This window comes from Eriocheir sinensis, chromosome 15 (genome assembly GCF_024679095.1).
Source record: "Eriocheir sinensis breed Jianghai 21 chromosome 15, ASM2467909v1, whole genome shotgun sequence".
Taxonomy (NCBI): Eukaryota; Metazoa; Arthropoda; class Malacostraca; order Decapoda; family Varunidae; genus Eriocheir; species Eriocheir sinensis.
The window spans coordinates 16,187,939-16,213,483 of NC_066523.1; the positions used below are offsets into that span (position 1 = coordinate 16,187,939).

At 45.0% G+C, this 25,545-nt stretch overlaps 1 protein-coding gene and 1 long non-coding RNA gene across 3 annotated transcripts in view; one reads left to right on the forward strand and one right to left on the reverse strand.

The window, feature by feature from the left end:
- The window catches only part of LOC126998967 (uncharacterized), a 70,585-nt gene that overhangs the window by 39,222 nt on the left and 5,818 nt on the right, over positions 1-25,545 (reverse strand). For both annotated transcript variants that reach the window (XR_007753085.1, XR_007753084.1), the window contains exon 3: positions 5,995-6,179. This is a non-coding gene — a long non-coding RNA (uncharacterized LOC126998967). The remainder of the gene's footprint in view (positions 1-5,994; positions 6,180-25,545) is intronic.
- Positions 1,972-25,442, forward strand: LOC126998963 (nitric oxide synthase, salivary gland-like). Its single transcript, XM_050861256.1, has 26 exons — positions 1,972-2,498; positions 3,111-3,227; positions 3,958-4,094; positions 6,023-6,185; positions 9,086-9,177; positions 10,679-10,820; positions 10,929-11,068; positions 11,745-11,919; positions 12,067-12,168; positions 12,949-13,226; positions 13,964-14,108; positions 14,648-14,761; positions 14,967-15,097; positions 15,799-15,834; positions 16,158-16,373; positions 16,702-16,876; positions 17,326-17,449; positions 17,750-17,828; positions 18,516-18,697; positions 20,039-20,202; positions 20,800-21,010; positions 21,515-21,602; positions 22,157-22,275; positions 22,809-22,954; positions 23,428-23,619; positions 23,968-25,442. Exons 2-26 carry the CDS (start codon positions 3,138-3,140, stop codon positions 24,013-24,015), a joined length of 3,489 nt encoding a protein of 1,162 aa, XP_050717213.1. The 5' UTR covers positions 1,972-2,498; positions 3,111-3,137; the 3' UTR covers positions 24,016-25,442.

A 25,545-nucleotide genomic window follows, 5' to 3' on the forward strand; every position in this document is an offset into this window, starting at 1 on the left:
TGGGCTTTTTGTTCGACTGAATAATGATTGTTGAGCAAAGCGTCTTCTATTTAGAACATTGATCAGCTCTAGATCACTAGCTCGGATCTGAATCTGATCTGGATTTGCTCTGGGTAAATAGAACGCAATGCGACAGATCAAAACAAAGCACACACACACACACACACACACACACACACACACACACACACACCACTCCGGTAGCTCAATCGGTTAGAGCTCCGCGCTGCAAGGCTTCACGGCCAAACAGGCGGTGGTTCGAGCCCCGCTCAGGCCGGATTGAGAGAGAGAGAGAGAGAGAGAGAGAGAGAGAGAGAGAGAGAGAGAGAGAGAGAGAGAGAGAGAGAGAGAGAGAATCATCTTCACCCATACTAATGTATGTCAAAGGCCTTTCCCAACGTCCTACATTTGCCTGCTGTAAGTGCATTCCATCCTACTCAGCTAACTGCTCCAATTTCATCTCTCCATCTGGTTCTCTGCCTGGTTTGAGTGCTGGATCATCCTGTCTACTTTTATAAATAAATCTTTTAAGTGCATATATCAGGGATGGAGTATTCGTATTCGTTATTCGTATTCGAATACATTTGAACCCCCGCGAAAACGGATATTTTGCAAAAATGTCTGGCTACTTTGCAAGACACGAAAAATTAGTATTTTGCAAAAATCACCAATAATCTAGTCAGTCAATCTGCAAATGACAATATAACCACAATTATTATTATTTCATTATTATTATTATCATTATTAATATTATCATTGTGTGAGCGGTTTATGTACTGGTTTAGCTGGTGTGACTGGTGAATTAGTATGTAGTAAGTAGTTGCTTTATATAATATTCTTGTAATTATATTGTAAAGTAGCCGTTTTAGAAAGGTTACAGCTACTTGTTTTCACAAGCAGAACCGTACTTGCATCGGCTGTTGCAGACATTGTTTCTTTAACATCTCCAGTGGATGTTTTTGCAAAACATGGAGCAGGTATATCTTATAAAACTTTGCCCATGACCCATGGAGTCTGCATTGCCTGCTTCACGGAGGCTTATCTCCCTTTCCTGAGGCACGTAGTCAATAGACAGGAACTGCTGCTCACAAGAAGTGAACGGATTTCTTGTGTTAAGCTTCTTCAAAATTCCGTGCTTCTTCCCAAATTTGTACGTCCCACTTTCACCTACTGGAAGTACAATTGCCTTTGCTTTAGTGAACTCTGCACGTCCACGATCAACAGGAGGGATCCGAACCATCACAGTGTCGCCGACTTCAGCTTTCTTGAAACGCACAGTAGAAACCACAAATATTTTCTCTGCATGATTATGTTGCCATCTTCCAGCTCCCTCTTGTTCAGTTTGAATCCCCTGCTTTCGGTCACAGAGGTAGCAGAGATCATTATCCACGGAGCATGGGCCCCACAGTCCTTGTACGTGGAGGTTGTGCTGTCTTGAATGTTGTTTTCCAGTTCGTCACACACACACACACACACACTAATTATTGTGGTTATTTTGCCATTTTGCAAAATACCCGTTTTTCGTGTTTTTACAAAGTAACCAGACATTTTTGCAAAATATCCGTTTTTCGTTTTTTTTTTTTTGCAAAGTAACCAGACATTTAAGGAAATTCTGCAAACATACCAGGATTTCGAAATATTTGCAAAGTTAGAGTTCGAAAAAAAAAAAAAAAAACAAAACCGTATACACACACACACACACACACACACACACACACACACACACACACACACACACACCCACAAATATATATATATATATATATATATATATATATATATATATATATATATATATATATATATATATATATATATATATATATCATCACAGCGATGTTTTTACCCATGCATGGTTCGTTGATTTTTTTTTTTTTTTTTTTTTTTACGTTGTTGCCTATTGCGCCGGTAGGCATCTTCCCGGTGGGGCCTGATGGTCGGCCCAAGGCTTCTTCCAGGTGGGGCCTGATGGTCGGCCATTATATATATCATTTTGTGATATATATATAATGGCTTGAAACTTGTCCCGAAGAAGCGTCCTGGCTTGGCATAGCTTCTTGAGAGGGTGGCACGCGTTCTCAGAGTGAGGAGGGCGCCGTGGCAAGTTCGTTTTGACCCTAACGACCCGCCGTGCTTGTCTTTTCCTCAGTCGCACACAAGGATGTTCAAGGTGCCTCCCTGCTGTTCCCGTTGATCTTCTTCCTTGAGCGAGTCATTCTAATCACCATTACTTCCTAAAAACGTTTTCCGTCTTGGTCACCTATTTCCCGCGCATGTGCAGAAGGACCGGCGTGAGGCCCGGCGGCATACACTTAACGGAAGGATTGCTGCCGGGCCCCCACTGTTCCCTGCGTCATCACCTGGTGCGCGCCGGAGATACGCAGGTATCTTCACTTGTCTTCAAACCTCGTGTGTGTTTTAGTGTTGCTGTAGCTTGGCGTGGGACAGAGAGTTGTTTAGCCACACTGCAGCTTGATGTTTCCTAGTGCCTAGATAAGGTAATGTTAGAAAGCAAGCGTGAGAGTGCGAAGCAGGCTCGTAGGTGACAACACATACACGTATGTTTCAGTAAGCACATAGCTCTTTACAGCCAGAAGCATTTTCACTACTTTTAAAGCTTCATAAATAAATAAGTTAGGAAATTAATTAATATATGTATATGTGCATATCTCTCAATATATATGTGTGTATGGCTGGATACAAACACACTCACACATACACAACCTCGCCTACACACCCACACCCACACCCACACATACACCCCCCCCACACACACACACATTAATTTATTGTCTCATACGTAGTTAAAATAAACTTTTCTAGCATAAACCGTGCCTCAACCAAAATGACCGTCCCACTAACGCGACACATTCACCTGGGCACCAATCCTCAGACACCTCAAGCTCTTACAACAAATATTTCCAAAAGCTACAAAAGATGTATCTGGTTCCATGAGTTGTGTTTAACATTCATGATTCAAAAGCTTTGTCACACTCACTAGTTCATAAAACTACCCATGGAAATACCCACAACGTCTGCGAAAACCTTACCCATGTGAGTTTGTCAGCTCCGCCATGTTTGAGAATATGAATTCTGGGCTGCTCCCGCAGGTCTGCTTGTTCTTGTCAGCCAACACGATGACGGTCGGCGCGAGGCGAGCACAGCGGCTGGTGAACTTCAGCAATAAGGTGGAGGTGTACGACACGCTGTACACACGCACACAGGAGGTGGGTAGTGCTTCTTGCGTTCACACACACAAACACACGACCTTCCTCTGCCCCGGAACACAAAACATTCTGGACGGAATCACCGAAGCGTAACAATGTGACACTTTCGCTTTTTTCCCCTACCGAGGAAAAAAGCAGTCTTGGGTTTTCAGGGCCTTCTTCCCATTGAACTGGCGGAAAATATCAAGCGATGTTCTTTTTTTTCTGTGTCTGTGTGAGAATGTGTACGATCTGTGTGTGTGTGTGTGTGTGTGTGTGTGTGTGTGTGTGTGTGAGAGAGAGAGAGAGAGAGAGAGAGAGAGAGAGAGAGAGAGAGAGAGAGAGAGAGAGAGAGAGAGAGAGAGAGAGAGAGAGAGAGAGAGAGAGAGAGAGAGAGAGAGAGAGAGAGAGAGAGAGAGAGAGAGAGAGAGAGCACCACAACGCAAAAAAAAAAAAAAAAAAAAAAAAAAATCTGCTTATTGAACTTTCATCCAAGTCCGTGAATTTGCTGTGTTCAGGAAATGCATTACATGAGTGTGTTAGATTATATATATCAGAGTGGTAATTTTCCTTGACTCACTCCCTCAGAATGGTTGGGGGTAATCTACTTCAGGTAAGCATAAAAAGCAGCTGAAATATACTAAATAATGACAAATTTATATGCAGTCCTTCATTTTCTATTTTTAAGGCCTTCTTTATGTAGGATTGAACAAAGTGAAACGATGTCCTTATGTAATGTTGCATTCTCCAGGATGGCGTGTGCTCAGCCAAGGTGTGCCACGGCTCCCTCATGAACATACGCCGGATGAAGGCAGTGCCCAGGGCGCCCTCCGAGGTCCTGCTCCAAGCCAAGTCCTTCCTAAAAGAGTATTACGCCTCCCTCAAAAAGTACGACATCTTGTTTCATGTTATACGCGTTCCTTTAGGTAGCCCAGTGTGCAGCATTAAGTTTTCCTTGCGTGGTTGGGACAGACAGCGTTCTTCACTCAGTATTTTCTGGAAGCTTCGACAGCAGACAAAATGTTCAGTCAGCAGTAGGTGAAGGCAGAGCACACGCTAACGTTGCCAGATTGTCGTACTCAGTCTCTATGTTTGTCGATTTCCGACCCAAAACTGCCTCCTCGACCCCAAAACTGCCTCCTCGACCCCAATAACTGCCTTCACATATAGTTATCGTTGAAATGGTTAATTATTGGTGTTTTTTGGCAATAGCTATGGCTCAGAAACCGGTAAATACGAGGCTCTGAGTACGATAATCTGGCAACGGTGGCACACGCTAAAGCTTTGCATGGCCGCGATGTTCGTCTCCATCACATTGGCCATTAAGCCTGAGGCGGGAATTAACCCATTACCCTGGGAAACAAGGCATTCGGGTGACCACAGTTTACCGTCCCCAGGTTTCCCCAGTTTCCCCATTTATCGACCAGACCGAAAGGGAGGATAAACTGTTGGGTGGGCTGCGCGACGACTGCCCGGGCCGGGATTCGAACCCAGGATCGCGGATTTATAGCAAGGCGCAGTAGGAATAAGCGCGAATTATTAGCAATGATACGAACAACAAAATGTGTATCCTACTAGAAGATAAGGCGAACAGTATCAACGAAGACAACTGTAGGCATGAAACACCGCATACTGAACTGAAACCCCGCAAACCAGCAACAAACAAGAAACTTAATCATACCCGATGCGCTAAGATTCTCGTCAGTAATTAAGTTACGTAAACATGTTATCTGTAACAACCCAAATGTTTAGGAACATTAATACTTACTATTATGAAAAAACAACAACAAAAAAATCTTCGTTTGCTTTGACCATAAACATTTCCCTTTTTCGCCCCCTTCTTCAGCTAAGCCTGATGGGGAAGGGTAACTCCACAAACTCTGAGTGTAACTTTTTTACAGTAATGGACGCATCTCAAGGGCAAAATTAAATAAAAAAAAAGCCCGCTAGCAATGCTCATTTAACAGAAAGTAGAAATGAGTGGCCAAAAGAGAGGTCAATTTCGAAAGGAGAGGTGTTTTGATACTCTCCTCTTGAAAGACATCAGGTCATAGGTCGGAGGAAATAGAGACGAAGGAAGGCTGATCCAGAATTTACCAGTGATTCGGATAAAAGAATGAAGGTACTGGTTTACTCTTGTATAAGGGATTTAGATAGAACAGGGATGAACTAGAGTAGAAAGTCGAGTGCAGCGGAGTCACGGGAGGGGTGGAGGCATGCTAGCAAGTTCAGAAGAGCAGTCAGCATGAAAATACTGATAGAAGATAAACAGACAACAATGCGGCGGAATCTACGAGGTAGAAGACCATCAGTAAGAGGAGTTGAGACGAAGAGCCTTTGACTCTACTCTGTCCAACAGGACTGTGTGTGCAGAGTATACACCTAAACTGCATTCACACACACACACACACACACACACACACACACACACACACACACATGAGACGCATACTTCATATGAGAGCGGCCAAGGCCCTAGTATATGAATAGCAACTAGAAGCGGGAAAAAAACCCAGGTGGAGACAAATACAGAACGCCAAATATCGAGAAAGCTTATTTAGCAAGAGATGAGATGGCGTGGACGGGGCTTACTTTAGTGGTAGATGTGAACCGAACGTTGGAGTCATTACCTGCAAGCAACAAATTTCCTTCATACTCTTATTTCCTCCGCCTGGCTGCATGTGACTGGTGGACGCAAGGCATGTGTGTGTGGGGAGCTTTTCGATGTCAATGTGAACGAAGTATCGAGTCATTACATGCACGCGGCACATTTTCTGCATAACCTTACCTCGTCACCGTGACTTGGTCCCCTGCAGGTCTGGCAGCGTGGAGGAGGAAGCGCGTTGGCAGGAGGTGGTGGCCGCCGTGGAGGGGCGCGGCACCTACAGACCCACGCGCCAAGAGCTGGAGTTCGGGGCAAAGCTGGCCTGGAGGAACGCCCCGCGCTGCATAGGACGCATTCAGTGGACGAGGCTGGAGGTAAGAGAGATGAGTGTGACTGCGGGGAGGCTGCAAGGTGGTGGTGGCGGCTACGCCCCGCGCGCTCCCGTGTGTGTGTGTGTGTGTGTGTGTGTGTGTGTGTGTAAAAAAGAGAGAGAGAGAGAGAGAGAGAGAGAGAGAGAGAGAGAGAGAGAGAGAGAGAGAGAGAGAGAGAGAGAGAGAGAGAGAGAGAGAGAGAGAGAATGGAAAGGGAAGTGGAGGAAAAGGAGAGGATGATGATGAAGTGGATGAAGAGAAGGATGAGGAATGGGAGAGTGAGTGAGTTTTCAGGGCTAGAGGGGAGAGGAAAGGGGAGAAGGTGGAAAGGATGATGAGGAGGTGGAGGAAGAGGAGGAGAAGCAGGAGGGGATGAGAGAAAGGACAATGGGAATTCAGGGTTGTGATGAAGATAGGGGAGGGGAGGAAAAGGGGAAGAAAGTGGGGAGGGGGCAAAGGGATGGGGAAGTACGGGGGAAGAAGAAGAGTGGGAGCAAAAGGAAGAGGAAGTAGGGGGGAAAGAAAGTTAGAAGGGAGTCCAGGGAAAGGGAAGGATGGGTAAAGAAGTGGAAAGGGAGTATAGGGAAGGGAAAGGAGAGGAAGAGGAAATGAAGAGGGAGGGATGCTGGGGATGCGGAGGGGGGTACGAGAGAGAGAGAGAGAGAGAGAGAGAGAGAGAGAGAGAGAGAGAGAGAGAGAGAGAGAGAGAGAGAGAGAGAGAGAGAGAGAGACATTCACCTTCTTCCGCTCTCCTATCATCATCACCACTACACTTCAGCTCAACCACGTCAGCGTGGTTGAGCTACGCGGCACAAAGTAGCCTAAGTGTTAGGGTGCATCCTGTGCTCCCTCACCATGCATGATGGCCACCTTGGGAGGAACACGTGTGGCACTCTGCGCCTTTTTTTAGATGAGCTTTTTACACCTAGACACGCGAATTTCTTGTTAGTAACGAATGAAGAAGCCACGTGTTGCATTTACAAAGATTTTTTGTTCGTGATTATAGTCACGTAATGATAAGGAAAACTTCCACTGGAAAGCAACTACGATTTTTTTTATATACTATGACGTTGTTAGTGGCACAAGTCACGCGGATGAAAGAGAGCAGAGTTAGAACGATAAAGCCTTGACGTTCCAAGTAGTTATAGTAAGGCAAAGAAAAAAATCAAACTTGAGAGTAACTAGGTACATATTTTTAAAGTAAAATAATTATGAGAATTACATGTTAGTAGCAGCAGTTGTCAATGAAAAACAAACAAACAAGTGTTCTGACCACAACGATTTAATGTTCTAAGTGATAGGCGGGGTTCCCACTACGTTTTCACGGATCCGTCGACCGTCAGTGACGTCATCAACGGAGCTCGGTGTGGTGTCATCTGCCATCCGGTATCATGAGACATCCCATCCATAACTTCACATAGCGAAACCCAAAATTTACTATCATATAGTAACTAAGCGAAGCATCTGAGTGTAAAAAAAGTACCAAGGAGGACCTAAAAGCGATGCAAAGCGGAACAGGTCACAAGAAGAAGAAGAGTGACTGTTGATATCCTAGTTATATACTACTTACATACGTCATCATTTGCTTTTATAATAATATAAATAAACTTGGGTGGGGCAGATCCCGACAAGCAGTCGACGAAAGACACCGTACTGTGTCGAAATTCATGTATGTATTCAGGATGGGATGTCTCATGATACCCGGATGTCTCATGACACCACACCGGGCCCCGCGCGGAGCCCGTCCAGAGATGAACTCAAGTTAACTTTTGGATCCGGGGAAGAGGTGGTGGTGCCAGTCCAGTAATGTTGAATATTCTGCAAATCATGAAAATATGAAATAGAAGTACTTAGCTACAAAATAACATATACAAGAAGTCGTTGTGGTTAATGCTGTCCATATGTTTGTCAACAAATGATGAGCGATGGACTAACGGAGTGGATCATCCGTGCCGAGCCGCCAATGTTTCGCTGACGTCATTTGACATCATTAACGTCAACGGATCCGTCAAAACGGAATAGTGGGAACCTCGCCGTATTTATGGTAACGTAATGCCCCCGAAAACACACTCGATATAGGAAATGTGACTTTTATAAAAAAGAAGAAAAAAAAAATGTTGAGGATTGAAAGTTACTATTCGAAGTTACACGAATGAAAAAAAAAAGCTATTACAGCTATAGTCCTAACAAAACTAAATCGAGTTCTAACACTAACTTTTCATTCAGCATTTTTTTTTTCTAATGGAGCAGTCCGTTGCTTCTTCTTACCGCTTTTCCTTCCTCTACCACAAGAAAAAGAAGTGGTCGAAGCCGCAGCGACCTTCACTTGAAAGGAAGGCAAGCGTTAACCACCAATTCCACCAGCTTCAGTATGCAAGTCACCTTCCCGCCCCACGGACTCTGCCATGAATGATAACAGCTTGGAAAAATCACGAGGCCACTCTATATAAGCATCTGCCACTTCCAAACCGCGTAATGAGTCGTTTTGTTAATTTTTACACAGTGTGCTGGTTGCCACAATTTTTAGAGGAACTCAAGCACACAATACATAATTTTCCTCTGAACATGAAGAATGAGGATTACACGCTAGTGGCTAAAGTTAAATTTTTGTGACTATAAATCTTTGGTAGTTCCAGAGGCGTATTCTTGATTAACACCTGGATTTGGAAGAGGACCGAGAGACAATAAAAAAGAATGTGCAAGACTAGCGTGGCATGTAGATATGTTCTTACTGTCATGCTTTTTATTTAGCAAGATAGTGATTGCATGAATGGAAAAAAAGGGTTATATTTACAAAGTGTAGTCTACGCAAGAGTGTGGTGAACTTGGGATCCTAAGTTCGAATTCCGTTGACTTTTTCTTTAATATTGAACTACCACGCTTCTGCCTTTCGTCCTCTGCAGGTGTTCGATGCCCGAGACGTGAGTACCCCCAAGGAGATGTTTGAGGCGCTGTGCAGACACCTCGAGTACGCCACCAACGAGGGAAACATAAGGTGAGTATCCTGCCTATCAACACCATTACCTGCATCACCACCACCGTCCCAAGCAACACCACTAACACTTTTGCATCACCTGAATCACCACCACCATCCCTAACACCAACATCTATGACTTTTTTGCCTGATTCTTTAAGTGTCGTGTTAGTTTTCTTTAACAGTAATGTGGTTGATTTGTGTTGTTTGTCCCGTTTTTCAGAGCGTGGTTATTGTAGCTGGTTTTGTTGTTCATTTTGTATCACTTTTTAAGGCGGAGTCTGTATGTTATATGTCGATTTAACTCTGAAAATCCAATACTTCTAGCTAACTCCGACCCAAATATGGAATTAAAAGCTAAACTAGCCATGTAACTGTTAAAAATACTAATGCGACGCTTAAAAAGTCAGGTCGGATACTTTACGGCTCACTACCAAAACCACCCCGCCACTTACTCCAGGCTGCTCCGAAACACCACATTCCCACACCACTCACTACCTTTACCATCCCTAACACCAACAAGACTAACACCATTACAACTGACAACCACAACCATCACGCTATTCATTCCAGACCGCTACGAAACACCACATCCCCACACCACTCACTACCTTTACCATCCCTAACACCAACACGACTAACACCATTACCACTGACAGCCACAACCATTACGCTATTCATTCCAGACCGCTAAGAAACACCACATCCCTACATCACTCCCTTTGCTGCTTTTAAGGGGCTATTACACTGGGCAAATTTTCTGTGGATCTTCAGTCAAACCACGATTTTTGCTAGCGTGGTTCTCATTTGTTTCTTGTTATTGCTGCTGATGATGATGGTGAGTAATACCGTCGTCCTTCAGTGAAATCTACCGTAGCTTTGGAAGATCATGGACACATCAGAAAACCACGGAAATATAAGAACCACGCCAGCGGAAATCGTGGTTTGACTGAAGATCCACGGAAAATTTGCCCAGTGTAATAACCCCTTTACACCAACTCAGGTCCATATTCTTAAACGTATCGGGTTCCCATTACGACTATTTTCCAAGGACACAGAAAAGACTGACCGGGTTTTCCTGGGTGGTTTTCCCGTTCATGGTGCAGAAGCCGAGTAAAATTATCACTAGCATTACAAAATAGTCCGTGGGAATCCCAGCAACTTCTACGAGAGGCTTTTCAAACGGGGAACTGAGGCGCCGATACGCTCAAGAATACGGGTTTGAATCAAGATAATATTCCCAAACGCTTCGACGCCCAACTACATAAATTTGCCAAGGCTTTCCTAGGGCTTGTGGGCATTTCCAGGGGTAGTTTTATGACCCTGGTAATAGTCTGACCCTACTTCTGTACCATGAACGTGAAAAAAATATCGTTAAAACTCAATTAATCTCCTTTATGGCCTTTGGAAATAATTGATGTGAGAGGCGGAAACGTAAAAGAGTACCGCCCTCAGTCCCGCCACAGCAAGACGACACACTCCTCCCGCCGCGCACGCATGATCATCCGCACCTTTCCTCTAGGTCGGCCATCACGGTGTTCCCGGAGCGGGTGGCGGGGCGGCGAGACTTCCGCGTGTGGAACCAACAGCTCGTCGCCTACGCCGGCTACAAGAATGAGGACGGCTCCGTGACCGGCGACCCAGCCTACGTGGAGTTCACTCAGGTTTGTTTGTCTGTTTGTCTGCCATCACGCTTTCAGGACAGCACTTAAAGGATTTTTTTTTTCAATTTCATGATATTTCTTTGCAGCGTCATTTTCTCTGTGTTGCAGGTCTGTGAGAGCCTCGGGTGGCGGGGCAAGAGGAGCCGCTTCGACGCGCTGCCGCTGGTGATGACAGCAGCCACTGGCGACCCGGAGTGGTTTGAGCTGCCGGATGAACTTGTGCTCAGAGTGCCACTGAAGCACCCAAAGTAAGTGGCATCAGATGCATGTCTGCATCATCGATCTGCTACTGTGATGAACGCATGCTGAATTCTAAACTATAGCAAAGTATGTTCCTCCTGACAAACTAATCGATAGAACTTATTTTCACTGAACTGTTTACCACCTCCATTATTCCTCGAGTACTTACCGCGGTACATCACATTATCACTTACAAAAGACAACCGTGTGTTTTTACGTTCCGCCTATAGTGCCGACAGGCTTTCTTGGTGGGGCCTGGTGGTCGGCCCCAACCTCTTATAGCGCAAGCAAATGTTTATAGTGGCGCCATCTTGCTTAACTCATGCTGTACCCCGGAGCTCATCTTTGATCCTCTTTTAGAGAGAATCTAGAGTCCGGTTGATAGGTGGTCTTCAGGATAGCATGTGGGTAGTCTTAGGCCACTCGGCGATGACTGAAAATTATCAGTTTGTAGCGGCGGGCGGGACGAGAACCCAGGTCCTCCTGGATGCCACACCGCACGCTGACCACTCAGTCACCGCCTCGCAAGTGAGTTTGATTAGATAACAATTGGTTTTCCTGATGCGCCAATAAAGTCGATACAGCTTGGCATTTTACTAGATGAGACGTCTGGGGGGAGTGCCACTGTCATTGGTGCTACAGGCTTAGTCAAGCCTTACACACGGGCCCTGACTATTCCCGCAGGTACGACTGGTTCGCCGAGATGGGCCTGGAGTGGCTCGCCGTGCCCGCCGTGTCGTCCATGATGCTGGACGTGGGCGGTGTGCAGTACACGGCCGCGCCCTTCAACGGCTGGTACATGTCCTCCGAGGTGGCCAGCAGGGACCTGTGCGACGCCCAGCGGTACAACCTTCTGCAGGCAAGTGTTTGGCAAGGCTACGCACGCTCACACTGAGACGCAAGTGAACACACCCACCCACCCACCCGTCCACACCCACACCCACATGAATACACAAACACTACGGACTGACACAATAACAAAACAATCCTGCCCTCCCTTTTACAGGTATTTGGCGAGAAAATGGGCCTCGAGACCAATTCCAACCTGACACTGTGGAAGGACGAGGTCAACGTGGAGGTGAACAAGGCCGTCTTACACTCCTACGAGGTAAGTCGGGGATCGAGGGGATCACGGCACTCACAGCTCCCTAAAGACAAGACGGTGAGGCAGGGGGGAAGGGGGAGGGGGGAGGGAGAACGCATGACGATCACCTTCCGCCACATGGAGAATTCGGATGGTTTCTTCACTTTTATGCGATCATTTATATCCCATCTCTCTTCACTGAGGCAGAGTAGAATCATCCTCACAGCTCCCCTAAGCACACTCCCTATAGGCCAGCTAGCACCCCCCCCCAAAAAAAAAAAAAAAAAAAAAAGTTCTCACAAAAACTCATTTTAATCTTTTGAATCCCCGTAGATACATAATGACCCCCCTCTCACCTTCCCAATGCCCAGCGCAAAAGCATTTTACTCTTCTAATCCAAAGAAGTAATCTTAACGTATTCTTCCTACCTCCCAGAGCCTAGCACAACTTATTTTTTATCTTCAATCCGCGAAGGGAAGCTGAGACCAACCTCCCAAAGCCCAACAGAACTCATTTACACTTTCATGCCACGCAGATAAGCAGAGACCCCCCCCCAAAAAAAAACCCTAACTCAATACACATCATCCCGTCTATTCACCAACTTAGAACATCATCCTAGACCAACCTCCTGAATATCCAGCATAACACATCCTATTCCTTCAGTTCATTGACACACGGTAAGAATGTCCCTCTAGCCACCCAGCTTCCCGATGCCTAACCCGACACACTTCAACAGGTCCCACCTTAGAGCCCTTAGAGTAGCCTCCTACCCTCCCTATGCCCAGTACAACATACTCTCTACAGGTGGCCGGCGTGACTCTCGTTGATCACCACACCGCGGCCGAGTCGTTCATTCAGTTCATGGCCAACGAGCAGAATGAGCGAGGAGGCTGCCCCGCGGACTGGGTGTGGATCGTGCCGCCCATCTCCGGCTCTCTCACGCCCGTCTTCCACCAAGAGATGTCCCTCTACTATCTCAAGCCCGGCTACGAGTACCAGCACCCCGCCTGGGAGGACTATGCCCGCTACACGCGAGGGGCCGATGCGCTCTCACCCTCGCAGCTCTTCAGGAAGGTGGCGCTGTACGTTATTCCCATTCATCTACTCATCAATTTACATATGCTTGCTACTCACACTGGCCCTTCAACTCTCCCCCTCACAGCTCTATAATAACATGGCCCTGTAGCGTTGGTCCCATTCACTTTCCTCTTCCCCAACTCCCTTTTCTACATCTACTTCTTTTCTTCCTAGTCTCCCCTGCCTTCTTGTTTGCCAGTCTTTACTTCTTCTTTGTCACGCTCATCTTATTTTGTAACAGCATATCAGTAACACTACTTTCCATAGCTAAACAAAACCTTCTCCTCCACTGTCACTCTTCAGCTCGTTATTCCCTCTCTCTCGTTTCTTATGACACGTTTCGGCATGAATAGTAATCCAAAGCTAAAAAGGCTTTCCTATCAGTGCCTTTCTTAATGCTTTCTACTAACCACTTTACGGTCATTTTAATCTTGATGTTCAGTCATGATCTTTTATATGCGAACACATGCCTAATCATCATGGAATCGGCAATGATTCATACGGGATAGACGCTAAGCAAAAGAATAAGAATACACCATGCAAGGGAATGAGGAAATTATGAAACTGAGGAGAATGTAAACTACTGAGATAGTAAAGCGCCACCGGGAAGATAATCTACACGGATGGCCCGGAAGCAACTGTGTGAGACTACTGGCAAGAGAAGTGGCGGAAGCCCGCGCGCGTGCACACACACACACACACACACACACACCATGCAGGCTCACCTCCCTCTCCCCCCCAGGGCCGCCTTGTTCACCAGCAGCCTGTACCGCAAAACCCTGGCCCACCGGCTCCCCGTCACCATCCTGTACGCCACGGAGACGGGCCGCTCGCAGCTCTACGCTCACCAGCTCTCGCAGGCACTCAAGCGGCACTTCGATCCCAAGGTAAGCTGAACGCGCGTGCAAGGCCACTTTTGCTTTCCTTGGCTTGCAGACAAACGACCTCCTGCACCACCGTCACAGTTTGATACTGGGTGGCAGAGGATAAAACATTTAGTTTTTTACTTGCTCGATCGCTCGTGTGGATTTGTGACGGAATAGTTCGTTTCATGAGTTTACTGAAATACATGCCACCATATTTGCATTGGTGTCACTGAGGAGCAAATAATATTAAAACTTCTTCAGTCATCGATTTCTTGTGTCTTAAGTTCTTAACTATAGTACATTCGTGCACTCCCCCCTTCCCCCCTTACACTCTTCCCAGTCTTCTCGCACTAAAATGGTAGGTAAAGAAAGGGCTTCCTATGCCGCCCTCAGGTTTGTCTCGACGTTATAGTAGGGAAAACAGGAAAACAAGATTAAAAGTTCTTGTTACATCGATCGCTTAATCAAATGAATGTATCGAAACACAGCGCCCGTCTTTCCTTCGGCACCTGGAACAGGTGTGTCAAGGTGAATGAGTTGGCTTCTTGTGGCTCCCGCAGGTGCTGAACATCAAGGATTTCCAGCTCACGGCTGCCGGCGCCCTGGGGCCGCGCACGGCACTGCTGGTGCTCGCCTCCACTACAGGGGACGGTGACCCCCCGCTGGACGCGGAGGTAATGACAAAAAAAGTGTGACATGAGAAGTGCCGATTGATTCTTCTTTGTATCATGCCATATTTGCTCTTTTTTTTTTCTTCCACTCCCCGCCCATTTTTTTTTTACCGTTTTCTTCTGTTCTTTCTTTATGTACAATACCTGCTTATTTCGTATGTACTATTTTTTTCCTTCCATACAAAAAAACGCTTGCTTATTCCTTCAGGTTTTCATCAAGACTCTGTACGGACTCAAGCAAGAGGCTCTCTGTGCCAACAACAACGTCGTGAATGGCTACGGTGATGACGGAAAACACAGCGCAGGAACGCACGCCGCCGACGACCGGAACAACTTTACGTAAGGAGGCAAACGAATAACCTCACGATAGTTTCTTGATGGAATTGAACTTGCTCTCTCCTTTACTTTATTTTATTCATTTATTTACTGACTTATTTATATATTTACTTATTTATGTATTCATTTATATTCGATCATCCTCATTTATTTATATATATTTTGTGTTTCACCAGTGGCAAAACAAATCCTGCCGCTATTTTTTTGTAATGTCAAGGAAACAGCTCAAGGGCAATAAACAACAACAACAACAACAACAACAACAACAACAACAACAACAAAAAGAGTTCGCGAAGTTATATGTACTGATTTTTTTTTACAGCAAACGAAACAGCTTATTAAAAAAAAAAAAAAAAAAAAAAATGAGAAAAAAAGCCCGCTAATCACGGCTCCTATATATATATCTATATATATATATATATATATATATATATATATATATATATATATATATATATATATATATATATATATATATATAAAAAGAGTTCAGAGAGGTCATTTTCGGAAGGAGAGGTGTGCTTGTTCAGTGAGGGAGATCTTTACATCACCGGAATATGTACGTGCAAACTCCTATCCCAACTGCACGTCCCAAGAGCTCCCTATCCAACACACTGAAGTACCAACCCTCAGATAATTAAACCAACCCGGCGTGTGCTTAGTGCAAGATTCCCTTATAACAATTTCTTCTCTTTCTCTTTCAGGTCAGGTTTCTCCGAAGTCTACGCGCAGTTCAAAAGGTAAGCGAACACTCTTTTGGTATCGCGTAACCTAAAAAAAAAAAAAAAAAAAAAAAAAAAAACTTGGCTCCTCTGCAGAACGCCAAAGCCAACAGGTGCTCCAAAAGACGAGGGAAAAATTCTACGGGATCAACTCACTCAATTCTGTAACCCTTCTGTCCATCAGCAATTATCTCCCGTCTCCCGTCACAACACTTGTCTTGGGCACAATATCGGGGGGAAGGTTCGCTGTAATTACCGACCTTAGCCATATATTTACGTTGGGGTAGTTACAAGCTCAACAACACAACCTTTAATTAAACTTTGCATACGTGTTATTTCAGAAGGACGATCGACAATGTTACCGGTGTGCAGGGCGTGACATCAGTAGTCATCGAGGACAAGGAGGATGGTAGGGAGAAGAAGAGGAGGAACCGCGGGGGCCTGATGAGGATGCTGCAGTCGGTGATGTGGGGTGGCGGCGGACAGAACAAGACACACGAACAGGACAAAGCCATGGACAACAACAACAACCCCACCCTCCCCGCCACCGGCCTCAGGTACACACACACACACACACACAAAACAAAACAAAAAATACCAGGTGTCCAATGACTTCATGTGTGGTACCAAGGATTGTGCCTTTAAATGTGGTCACTAAAATGTTGCTAGGAAAATTTAATCAACGACACCAATTCTAGACAGAGCTGTGCATTTTCTGGCCTTGCAGCACAACACAATGTAAACGGGTGAGTCGAGGGTGCATATTTCAGGCGACGAACAGGTTGGCGGAGTTCGGGTTTGGCTCCACCGAATACAAGCACCGATACAAATTAGGGAAGTAATGCGTTTTGATGTGCTTACGGGGGACTTTTCTGCTACTGATAGGTTTGCCGTGTTCGCGTTGGGCTCCACCAAGTACAAGCATTTCTGCCTCTTCGGGAAGTACTTGAACAGCCTGCTGGAGGAGTGTGGCGGCCGAGCGCTCACACCCATCACGTGCTCCGACGAACTTAACCACCAGGAGCAAACCTTCCACACCTGGCAGGACCACATTCTCAAGGTATGCAACGCTCACAACTTTCTTCTTGAACGGCAGGGTCATGGGTCAACAGGAAGGGAGAGTATCGCGGCGCCTCTCTAATCAAATCAATCACTTTTACGGCACCACCTTTCAATCAATTTCAATGAGCTTCTATACGACAAACTGAGGTGCCAACATTCAAGCATAAAGACAATGAAAGTACGACGTTTGGCTACTTGTGCCCCGTTGCCTCAGCTTGACAGCCCCTGGGCCAAGAGCCGTAGGGGGAGGGTGCTGAATGCTTGTCTCCTCAGCGGGAAGACAAATCGGTGCTCAAAGACAAGGGTTAAAGTCTACGGGATCAGCACACCTATTCCTGAAGCTTTAGTGTCCACCATCAAAAGCTTATTCGGGAGGCGCCTGAAGGGGTGGGGACAGGCGAGGGGGAGGGGGATTAACGTCTCCTCAGTGTCCTTTCCTCGTGACAGGTGCTGGGGGAGGAGGAGCAGTTGGAGGGCATCCAGGAAAGCAGCATGATCAAGGTGGAAGATCTGAGGCCTAGCAATGTGAGACTGACGCGGTGCACTGCTACGCCCTTAACTCTTGATAAGGGTGAGTGTTCCCCCCCCCCTCTCCCTTTTCCGCCCTTTCCTCCCCTTCTCTCTCCTTTCTTCCTCTCCTCTCTCCTTTCTGTCCTTTCCTCCCCTTCTCTCTCCTTTCTGTTCTTTCCTTCCATTCCCTCTCCTTTCTGTGCTTTCTTCACCTCTCTCTTCTGTCCCGTACTCAGTCTCGCTAATATCACATCCTTAGCACTTTCTCTCCGTCACCACCGCCGCCACAATCAAATCAACAACAATAAATCAACACCAACCAACATCAACTCGAGAGACTAATCACCATAACGTGTTTCAGGTCTTTCACAGGTGTACAGGAAGAGCGTGCAGGCCTGCCCCGTGCTGGAGTCCGAGATGCTCTTTGACCGCGACGAGAGGTAAGGAACAAGACACTGTACCGGTAGGGATCAGAGGGATATAGTGGACCTTAGGCGGTAATCAAAGGTTAAATGGAAGGGATGAAAGCCAGGAGAGGTGGAGAAGGGAAGAGAGTGTAGGGAGGTGGGTGAAGTGGGAGGGGGGAGTAAAGCAAAGGAGAGGAAGACAGGACAGGTGAGGAAGGCGTTTACAGTCAAGAAATCATGGTTAAAAAGAAAATCAGACTCTAAGAAGTGAAGGAAAGGAACAGTGTAATGATCAGGGTTGTATGGGTGGGGGAGGGGAATACAGCGTAGGTGAGTGGAAGGAACATGCAGGTGAAAGTTTGGAAGACGTGAGTGAGAGGAGAGGCAAACACAAGAAGTTAAAAGTCTATGGGACCAGCGCATCTTCATTCACATACTGTCCATTATGATCCGCAAGTGAAACATGAGTTAAGGTGGGTGCATACGCTGTAGCTACGCGTGGCTGCGTTGCTCATCTCCGAACCATTAGCCCTTTGAGCCTGTGGGAGGTAAGAATCAATTACCCCGCGACACGCAGAGGATTGTTCTTGTAAAAGTCTGCCTATTACTGTTTTGTCCTTCCTTCCACTAAAACCTTTCAGGGAGGGAATACGAAGACATTTATCGGAGTAATTTAGTTTCTGAGGTTCTGGAACTCCCTGTCATTTCTTTCCCTGCCAGGTGGACACAGAAGGTTGTCCTCAAAGCTGGGGAGGAAACTGGGCAGCCACTCTACACCCCTGGCGATCATGTGGGGCTCTTCCCTCACAACCCTACTGGACTAGTGTCCTCCCTACTGGCCCAGCTGTCCCACCTCCCCCACCCCGAGGAGCCCGTCCAGGTGGAGGTCAGACCCAACAAAGGTACAGTTCTAAATAAATGCTATCATCACCTCACTAACTGCATACAAAACTTAATCGACAAAGACAACCACCGATCAATCATTCCTGAACAAACTGTGACCCTGAAGATTCTGTGACAGTTGAAGTCAGAACCAACAAAGGTACAGTCCTAAATAAATGGTATCAACACTACACTAGCCACATACAAAACCTATTAGACAAAGACAGCCTCCAACCCATCACTCCTGACCAAACTATGACATCTCTCTGACTCTATCCTTGAGTTTGCTGAGGTTGAGGTCAGACCCACCAGAGGTACAAAAATGCCATTAACACCACACTAGCCACATGCAAAACCTGACAGACAAACAAATACAGCCACCAAACCATCACTCCTGACCCACTGTGACCTCTCCCTGACCATGAGGAGTCTGTCAACATTGAAGTCAGACCTAACAGAGGCTCAAAGTGCTATCAACACCATCCTAGCCAGAAAAAAAAACTGACAGACAGACAAAGACAACCCCTGATTCCTGTATGCCTATCTTTCCAACCCTGAGAAGCTCGTCAAGGAAGAGGCAAGACGAAGTAATGCTGTTATCCCGCACCAACACTAAACACCAGACTGACAGGCAAACAAAAGTACAAATACCGTCCTATACATTCACAACCAGCAAACAAGGGTGTGCTGTCCCACATATTCACCATAGACAACACTGACCACATACAGCTTATGATGTGTGAATAAAAGTAGCCACTGACTTCAACATCTCTATTATCTCTACTATCATTATTATTATTATTATTATTATTATTATTATTATTATTATTATTATTTTTAAGGGTTAGACAAAGATAAAAGAAATGCCTTCAAAATATTCTTCTTGCAATACATCCAGCATGATTATGTTATCTGGTTGGGCTTATTTACTTAGTGACCAGCTCCCCAAATGACAGGTATCCTACAGGCATTTTCTTTTTTTGTTACTGCCCAGGAAAGGAAAACTGACCCTATCAGTGTTATTTGCTTAGTATCAGGTCCCTTGTGTTTGTAACTCATCTGTTCATATATCTTCACCCTTCTCTCTCTCCATACAGCCTTGGAATGGGAGACACTTGCTTTCCATCAGCTATAACCTGTGGTCTCATTCAATTATTGTTATTTGCTTACTGTGAGGCATTAAGGGTTTGAGCTAATCTCTAAATACTTTGACCATCCTCCTCCTCCACACACTGAGAATGAGATAGACACTTGCCTCCTGCCAGCCACCCTCCATAACATTCAAACTTTATCACTGTTATACCATTGGTGTTAATTAATATGTTTAACACTCTCATTAGCCTTTTCCTCCTCCTCCACAGACTCAGAGTGGGAGACAGACACCCGCCTTCCCCCAGCCACCCTCCGCAACCTGCTAACTCACTACCTTGACCTCACTTCACCCCCGTCTCCTGCCTTCCTGCTCATGTTGGCCGCCCATGCCACGCACCCGCCCCACGGACGTCGCCTCACCAGCCTCGCCAAGGTAACAGTGCCATGTGATGCTAATGTGGTTGTTCGTGCCTTTAGAAAACACAGGACGGCCAGTGGCAGCTATCTTTGCTGCACCAACACGTGTCACATCACCTTTAACAGCAGAGGAGCAAGGGATAGCTATTTGAGTAGCAATTTGACTCCCCTTGTCTTTGAACAGCCTGTTTACTCTACCATGCAGCCACAGTCTACTTGCCCAAACATTAATACATCAGCGATAAACTTATCCCAGCATTAATACAGCCACAATCTATTACACAAGAATACAAGGCAACCCTGCCAATCCTAAGCAAACCTGGCCAAACCTAACCTTGTTTTACTGTACAACACCTATCCTAATCAAACCTTACCAAGTTCAATCTTGCCCAACTTAACAAACCATGCCTACTTCAGCCTAACCTTGCCTTGCTTTATCCAACACAACACAACCAGAGCAAACCTTACCTCATCCAAACCTAGCCTAATCTTGCTTAACCCAACCTTGCCACACATAACCATATCCTAACCCAAACATACACCCGCTACAAATTTACACTAACACAATAATATCATATACAACGTTTTACTAGAAGTATCTATTCCCCACCAGGACCAGAAGCAGTACCAGGAGTGGAGGGAGTGGAGGTGGCCCAATGTGGTGGAGGTGCTGGAGGAGTTTCCGAGCGTAACCCTGGAGGCGGGAGTGGTTGTGGCCGGCCTCCCTCTCCTCCAGTCCCGTTACTACTCTGTCAGCTCCAGCCCCGCCCTCTACCCTGGCGAGCTGCACCTTACTCTGTCTGGTGTTCAGTACCAAACTCAAGGTAAGGTATTGTGCTCATTGTTATGGGAGCTGCATCTAGCTACGTCATTATAACTTAACTCCCTTCTTCCCTAACCTGCTCACTGCCTTTTCATCTCAAGTCCAGTAATCCACTCAGGGTACAGTAGTGGGGTTCATCGGTATGGGGGTGTTGAGTCTAACAAGATCAGAATAAATGACTCACTAATTAACAGTCTGTCTTTACCTGCCCATCTGTGTGCCCACCTAGTTACCCATCTATCTCTCAACCTACCTATACCCACTTATTTACCTGCCTACCTACCAATTTGCATACACCTGCTTCACCCATCTATCTACCTATCTGTTCACTGACTTCAGGGCTCATGCTAATTTAGATATTTTAGTTCTTTTTTGTTGTTGTTGCTGTTGAAGAAGTTTCCCTAACCCCCCTCAAAATAGGGCTACATGTAAGATTAACTATAACCTTAAACATGTTAATTTATGTTTCCATATTCATTAAATCATTTACTGTATCCCGGCACAGGGGGCAGCGGGCAGGTGCACCGTGGTGTGGCGACAGGATACCTAAGGCAGGTGACACCAGGGGAGCAGGTGCACCTGTTCTTTAAGAGGTATGTACACTGTTCTCTGAGTGATGAAGCAAAAACTGGGCATGGAAAGTGATGAATAAGTGGTCTAGACATGCAGAGCAGCTAAATATAAAATGTATTTGAAGACAACAACACAGCTTGTAACAAACATTAAGACATTGGCGAGGTGGCGTTCAAGGGTGAGGGAGCCGTATGGTAGGTCACTGAATTTTTCAAATGTCGTGTTAGTATTTATTGACAGTTACGTATGTTGGCTTTTCAATTCCATTTTTGGGATGGAGTTATTTAGAAGGGTTTGATTTTCAGAGATGAGTCATTATATTACAAACTCAGTTGCAAAAAGTTATATAAAATAATCAACAAAATTAACTAACCATGCCTTGATAAATGGGTCAAAAAAGACAAATCAGCCACATTATTGTTGATTAAAGACTAATACAATATCTAAAAAAATCAGACGGCAGTATCATGAAACATCACAGGGGAGGAGGGGAGGGAATGTTTAAGCAATTGCTTGTCTAAACCTTTACACAGCCAAATCAACTCTAAAACTGCTTGACTTGCTCCTTCCACAGCGCACCCACGTTCCACCTCCCACAAGACATGTCCGTCCCTGTCATCCTGGTTGGGGCGGGCAGCGGCGTGGCCCCCCTGAGAAGCTTCTGGCAGCACTACCACTATTTGAAGGGGAAAGGTGAGGCTGAGGGAAGACTTGTTCTAGAGATGAGCTTAAGAAAATATGAAAACTTATTGTGGGACTAATTTGCTGATAAGGATATAGGTTACTAGTTTCAAATGGGTTCATTAGTCTTGCCAATGAAAGTAAATTAGCTTTATATACAGTTTTAAATGGCTATTGGTAATTTTATTTCTATCGTGTTCTTTGGTCTAGTCGGAATAATCTTAGTTTATGAAAGAGAGATTCAGGGTTGGGAATGAGGTAGGGAGGCATCCATGACAAAAGGGATGGAGGGGGAAAACACAGGAAGGGAGGGATATGAGAAAGATAAGTGCTAGGAGATAAAAGGTAGGACTGCATACAAGAAAAAGAGGAGGAACCATAGAGGGGAGAATGCATGCAAAGGAGGGGAAGGGGGGGAAGTACTGAGAGGAAGGAATGGATGCAGGGTAGGTGGTGGGGAAGGTGAAGGACTGAGAAGGAAGAATGATGGAGAGTATTATCTGCCTCCGGAAGTCTAACCTAACCGTGTGTCCCTTGTGTTCCAGGCGTACACACAGGGACACTCACTCTGTACTTCGGGTGCCGTGAGGAAGGTGAGGATCTGTATGGTGAAGAAAAGTGGGCCATGGTGCGGGAGGGCGGCCTCACGAGGCACCACACGGCCCTCTCCAGGACACCCCACTTGCCCAAGGTGTGTGGGAGAGAGCTCTTCCTATGGTTAACACTGGTGTTCCTGTGTCAGTGTTCCTACATGCAGACCACATACAGTAAAAAAAATTCCAGAATAGTTTTTGCATTTTCCGTCTTTCATGGCAGTTTATTTTTCCTTTCAAAGCCATGTGTTCAGTTATTCCAATCAACCATTAAAAGGAAGTAGAAGGCCTAGGAATATTAAAAAATATATTTTCCTGATGTATATCATCAGACCATACTTGGTCACATATATTCATGTTGGCACAACTCCCATTGGAAGCAGATATTTAAAAATATTTTCCCTACCTTCCACAACTTCACCTCATCCTAACAGTTTGATATTTCAGAACTAATGTATTTACGTCTTTCTCTTAAGATGTTTGTTATGCACTTATGTTGAAGGGACTACAATGTACTTAAGTAAGCATCAGCAGTATCGTTCTACCCCACACGAACTTTACCCACCCACAGATGTACGCCCAGGACCTGCTGCGTGTATACGGCAAGGAGGTGTTCACACAACTGGTGGAGGAGAATGGACACCTGTATGTGTGTGGAAGTCAGGCGCTGGCAGATGGTGTGTCAGCAGCCCTAGAGCACATCCTGATGGATCAGGGTAAACTGAAGCCTCAGCAGTCTTCAGCACTGCTTTCTAACCTCAAGGTGAGGCAGCCTCAGATGAGGTCTCTTAAGCTAAAAGTTAAAGCTATTTTTTTGGGGGGGGAGGGGAAATATGTAGTGTAGTGGTAATAAAGATACTTTTATGACTAATACTACTACTTCCCATATTATTATTATTATTATTATTATTATTATTATTATTATTACTACTACTACTACTACTACTATTGCTACTACTATGTACACTACTAAAGAAAAGAAAATAATAATGAAAATATAAATAATGATAATGATAACAATGGTGATGCTGAGGTGACAATAATAATATTGATGGTGGAGATGATGCCAGTGACGACAGTGATAATAATGATGGTGCTGGTGTCTCCCCAGGGTGAGGGCCGCTACCACGAGGATATCTTCAGTACAAGACTCTCCTAGGAAGGCAACAAGAAGGGGCTGCAGGCACACAAGAGGCTGCCCAAATCTCCTTCCTCTCATTGCAACCATTTGGTCTTGCCTCACTGTGCCACAGATTTCAGCTATAGTCTAGTTTTTTATCGAGGTAAAAATGCACTTGCCTGCAGAGGTGCCCTTTTCCCATGGTAAGTTTCCTGCTGGCTAAATAGTTGAATATACTATGTCTGAATACGTACTTTTATTTGAAACGATTACCAGGTAACGTGAACCAACACTTATTTACTAACTCCAGTCTTTCTCCCCGATATATGTTATGCCAATTAAAAATGATAATGAGTAAAAATATTATGAAGTGAGGTGGTGCTTAGTGGTAAACCTCAATTTGTTGACAACAGCCACCAAAGTTAGCAACACAAGCATGTGTTTGGATGCCACTACTTCATATGCATTTTTTCACATATTTTAACACAGATTAAGACAAGTTGCACTAAAAACAAGAAAACATGTAATTATTAACTCTATTTATGAAGTCCAGAATCTACTCAAATGACTTGGATGAGAGCATGAGTGTATCCGTTGTAGAAGGCTAATAAATATAATGATGATCATGAGAAAAAATATATATGAATTAGCATGGCTCTGAGAATATGCTTGTGTTGCTGACTTGGGCAACAGATGTCAACAAACCAAGACTTACCACTTACCAGCACATTACTTTACAATCTCCATACTCGCTATCACTTTTAATTGACATAACATATATTGGAGGGAGAGACTTGAGTTAGCAGGTAAGTGTTGGTTCATGTTAACTGGTAATTGTTTAAAATAAAATGATGTATTCAGTTATCGTGTGCTCAGCCAATCAGCTAAAAGAAATCTTTCCGTGGGAAAAGGGCACCTCTGCGGGCAAGTGCATTTTCGCCTCGACAAAAAACTAGACAATAGCTTAGGAAGTGAAAAATATCAGAAGAACAAAGGTCTAATATTTTCTTTTACTTTACATACACTAGACATATATAGTATTGTACAGACTATCAACATTATATAATTAATAACCCATACTATGAACTGGAAAGCTGTAAGGAACTGTCTGACATTTCCCTCTCCCTTCAATAGATATAATAAAAAGACATTATAAAAACATTTATGGATATGCAGCAGACTGTAATGGAGGATTGCACAAGGATACGTTATGCTGTTCTAAAAGTAGAGGGACTGGCATGACTGCAAAAGAAGAGGTCAGAAGGAATGCATAGCTACACTCAAGACTGTCAGCACTGAGGACCTGCTAAGGCTGCAGTGTTTGAAAGGCTGTGAAACTACCGAGACAGGGTTTATGTTGTAATGTATAGTTGCCGTTGAGAGATATTTTAAGAGAATATATTACTGTATTTAGCATAGACAAAAAATATTATCTAACGCTTAAATTTTTTACTAGCATAGGAGAGTAGGTAATAAGAATAAAATACCTAAGGCCACCATGATATTAATTAAACCTGATGATCAATTTAATTTCATGTCAACATGAAGATTTGATCTGTGCTTAGTGTG

Excerpts from the sequence above, each read along its gene's own strand:
- LOC126998963 (XM_050861256.1), top strand. The coding sequence starts at position 3,138 with ATGACGGTCGGCGCGAGGCGAGCACAGCGGCTGGTGAACTTCAGCAAT. Across the intron at positions 18,698-20,038 it reads GGAGGTCAGACCCAACAAAG|ACTCAGAGTGGGAGACAGAC; the intron begins GTACAGTTCTAA and ends CCTCCTCCACAG. Across the intron at positions 23,620-23,967 it reads CACTGCTTTCTAACCTCAAG|GGTGAGGGCCGCTACCACGA; the intron begins GTGAGGCAGCCT and ends GTGTCTCCCCAG.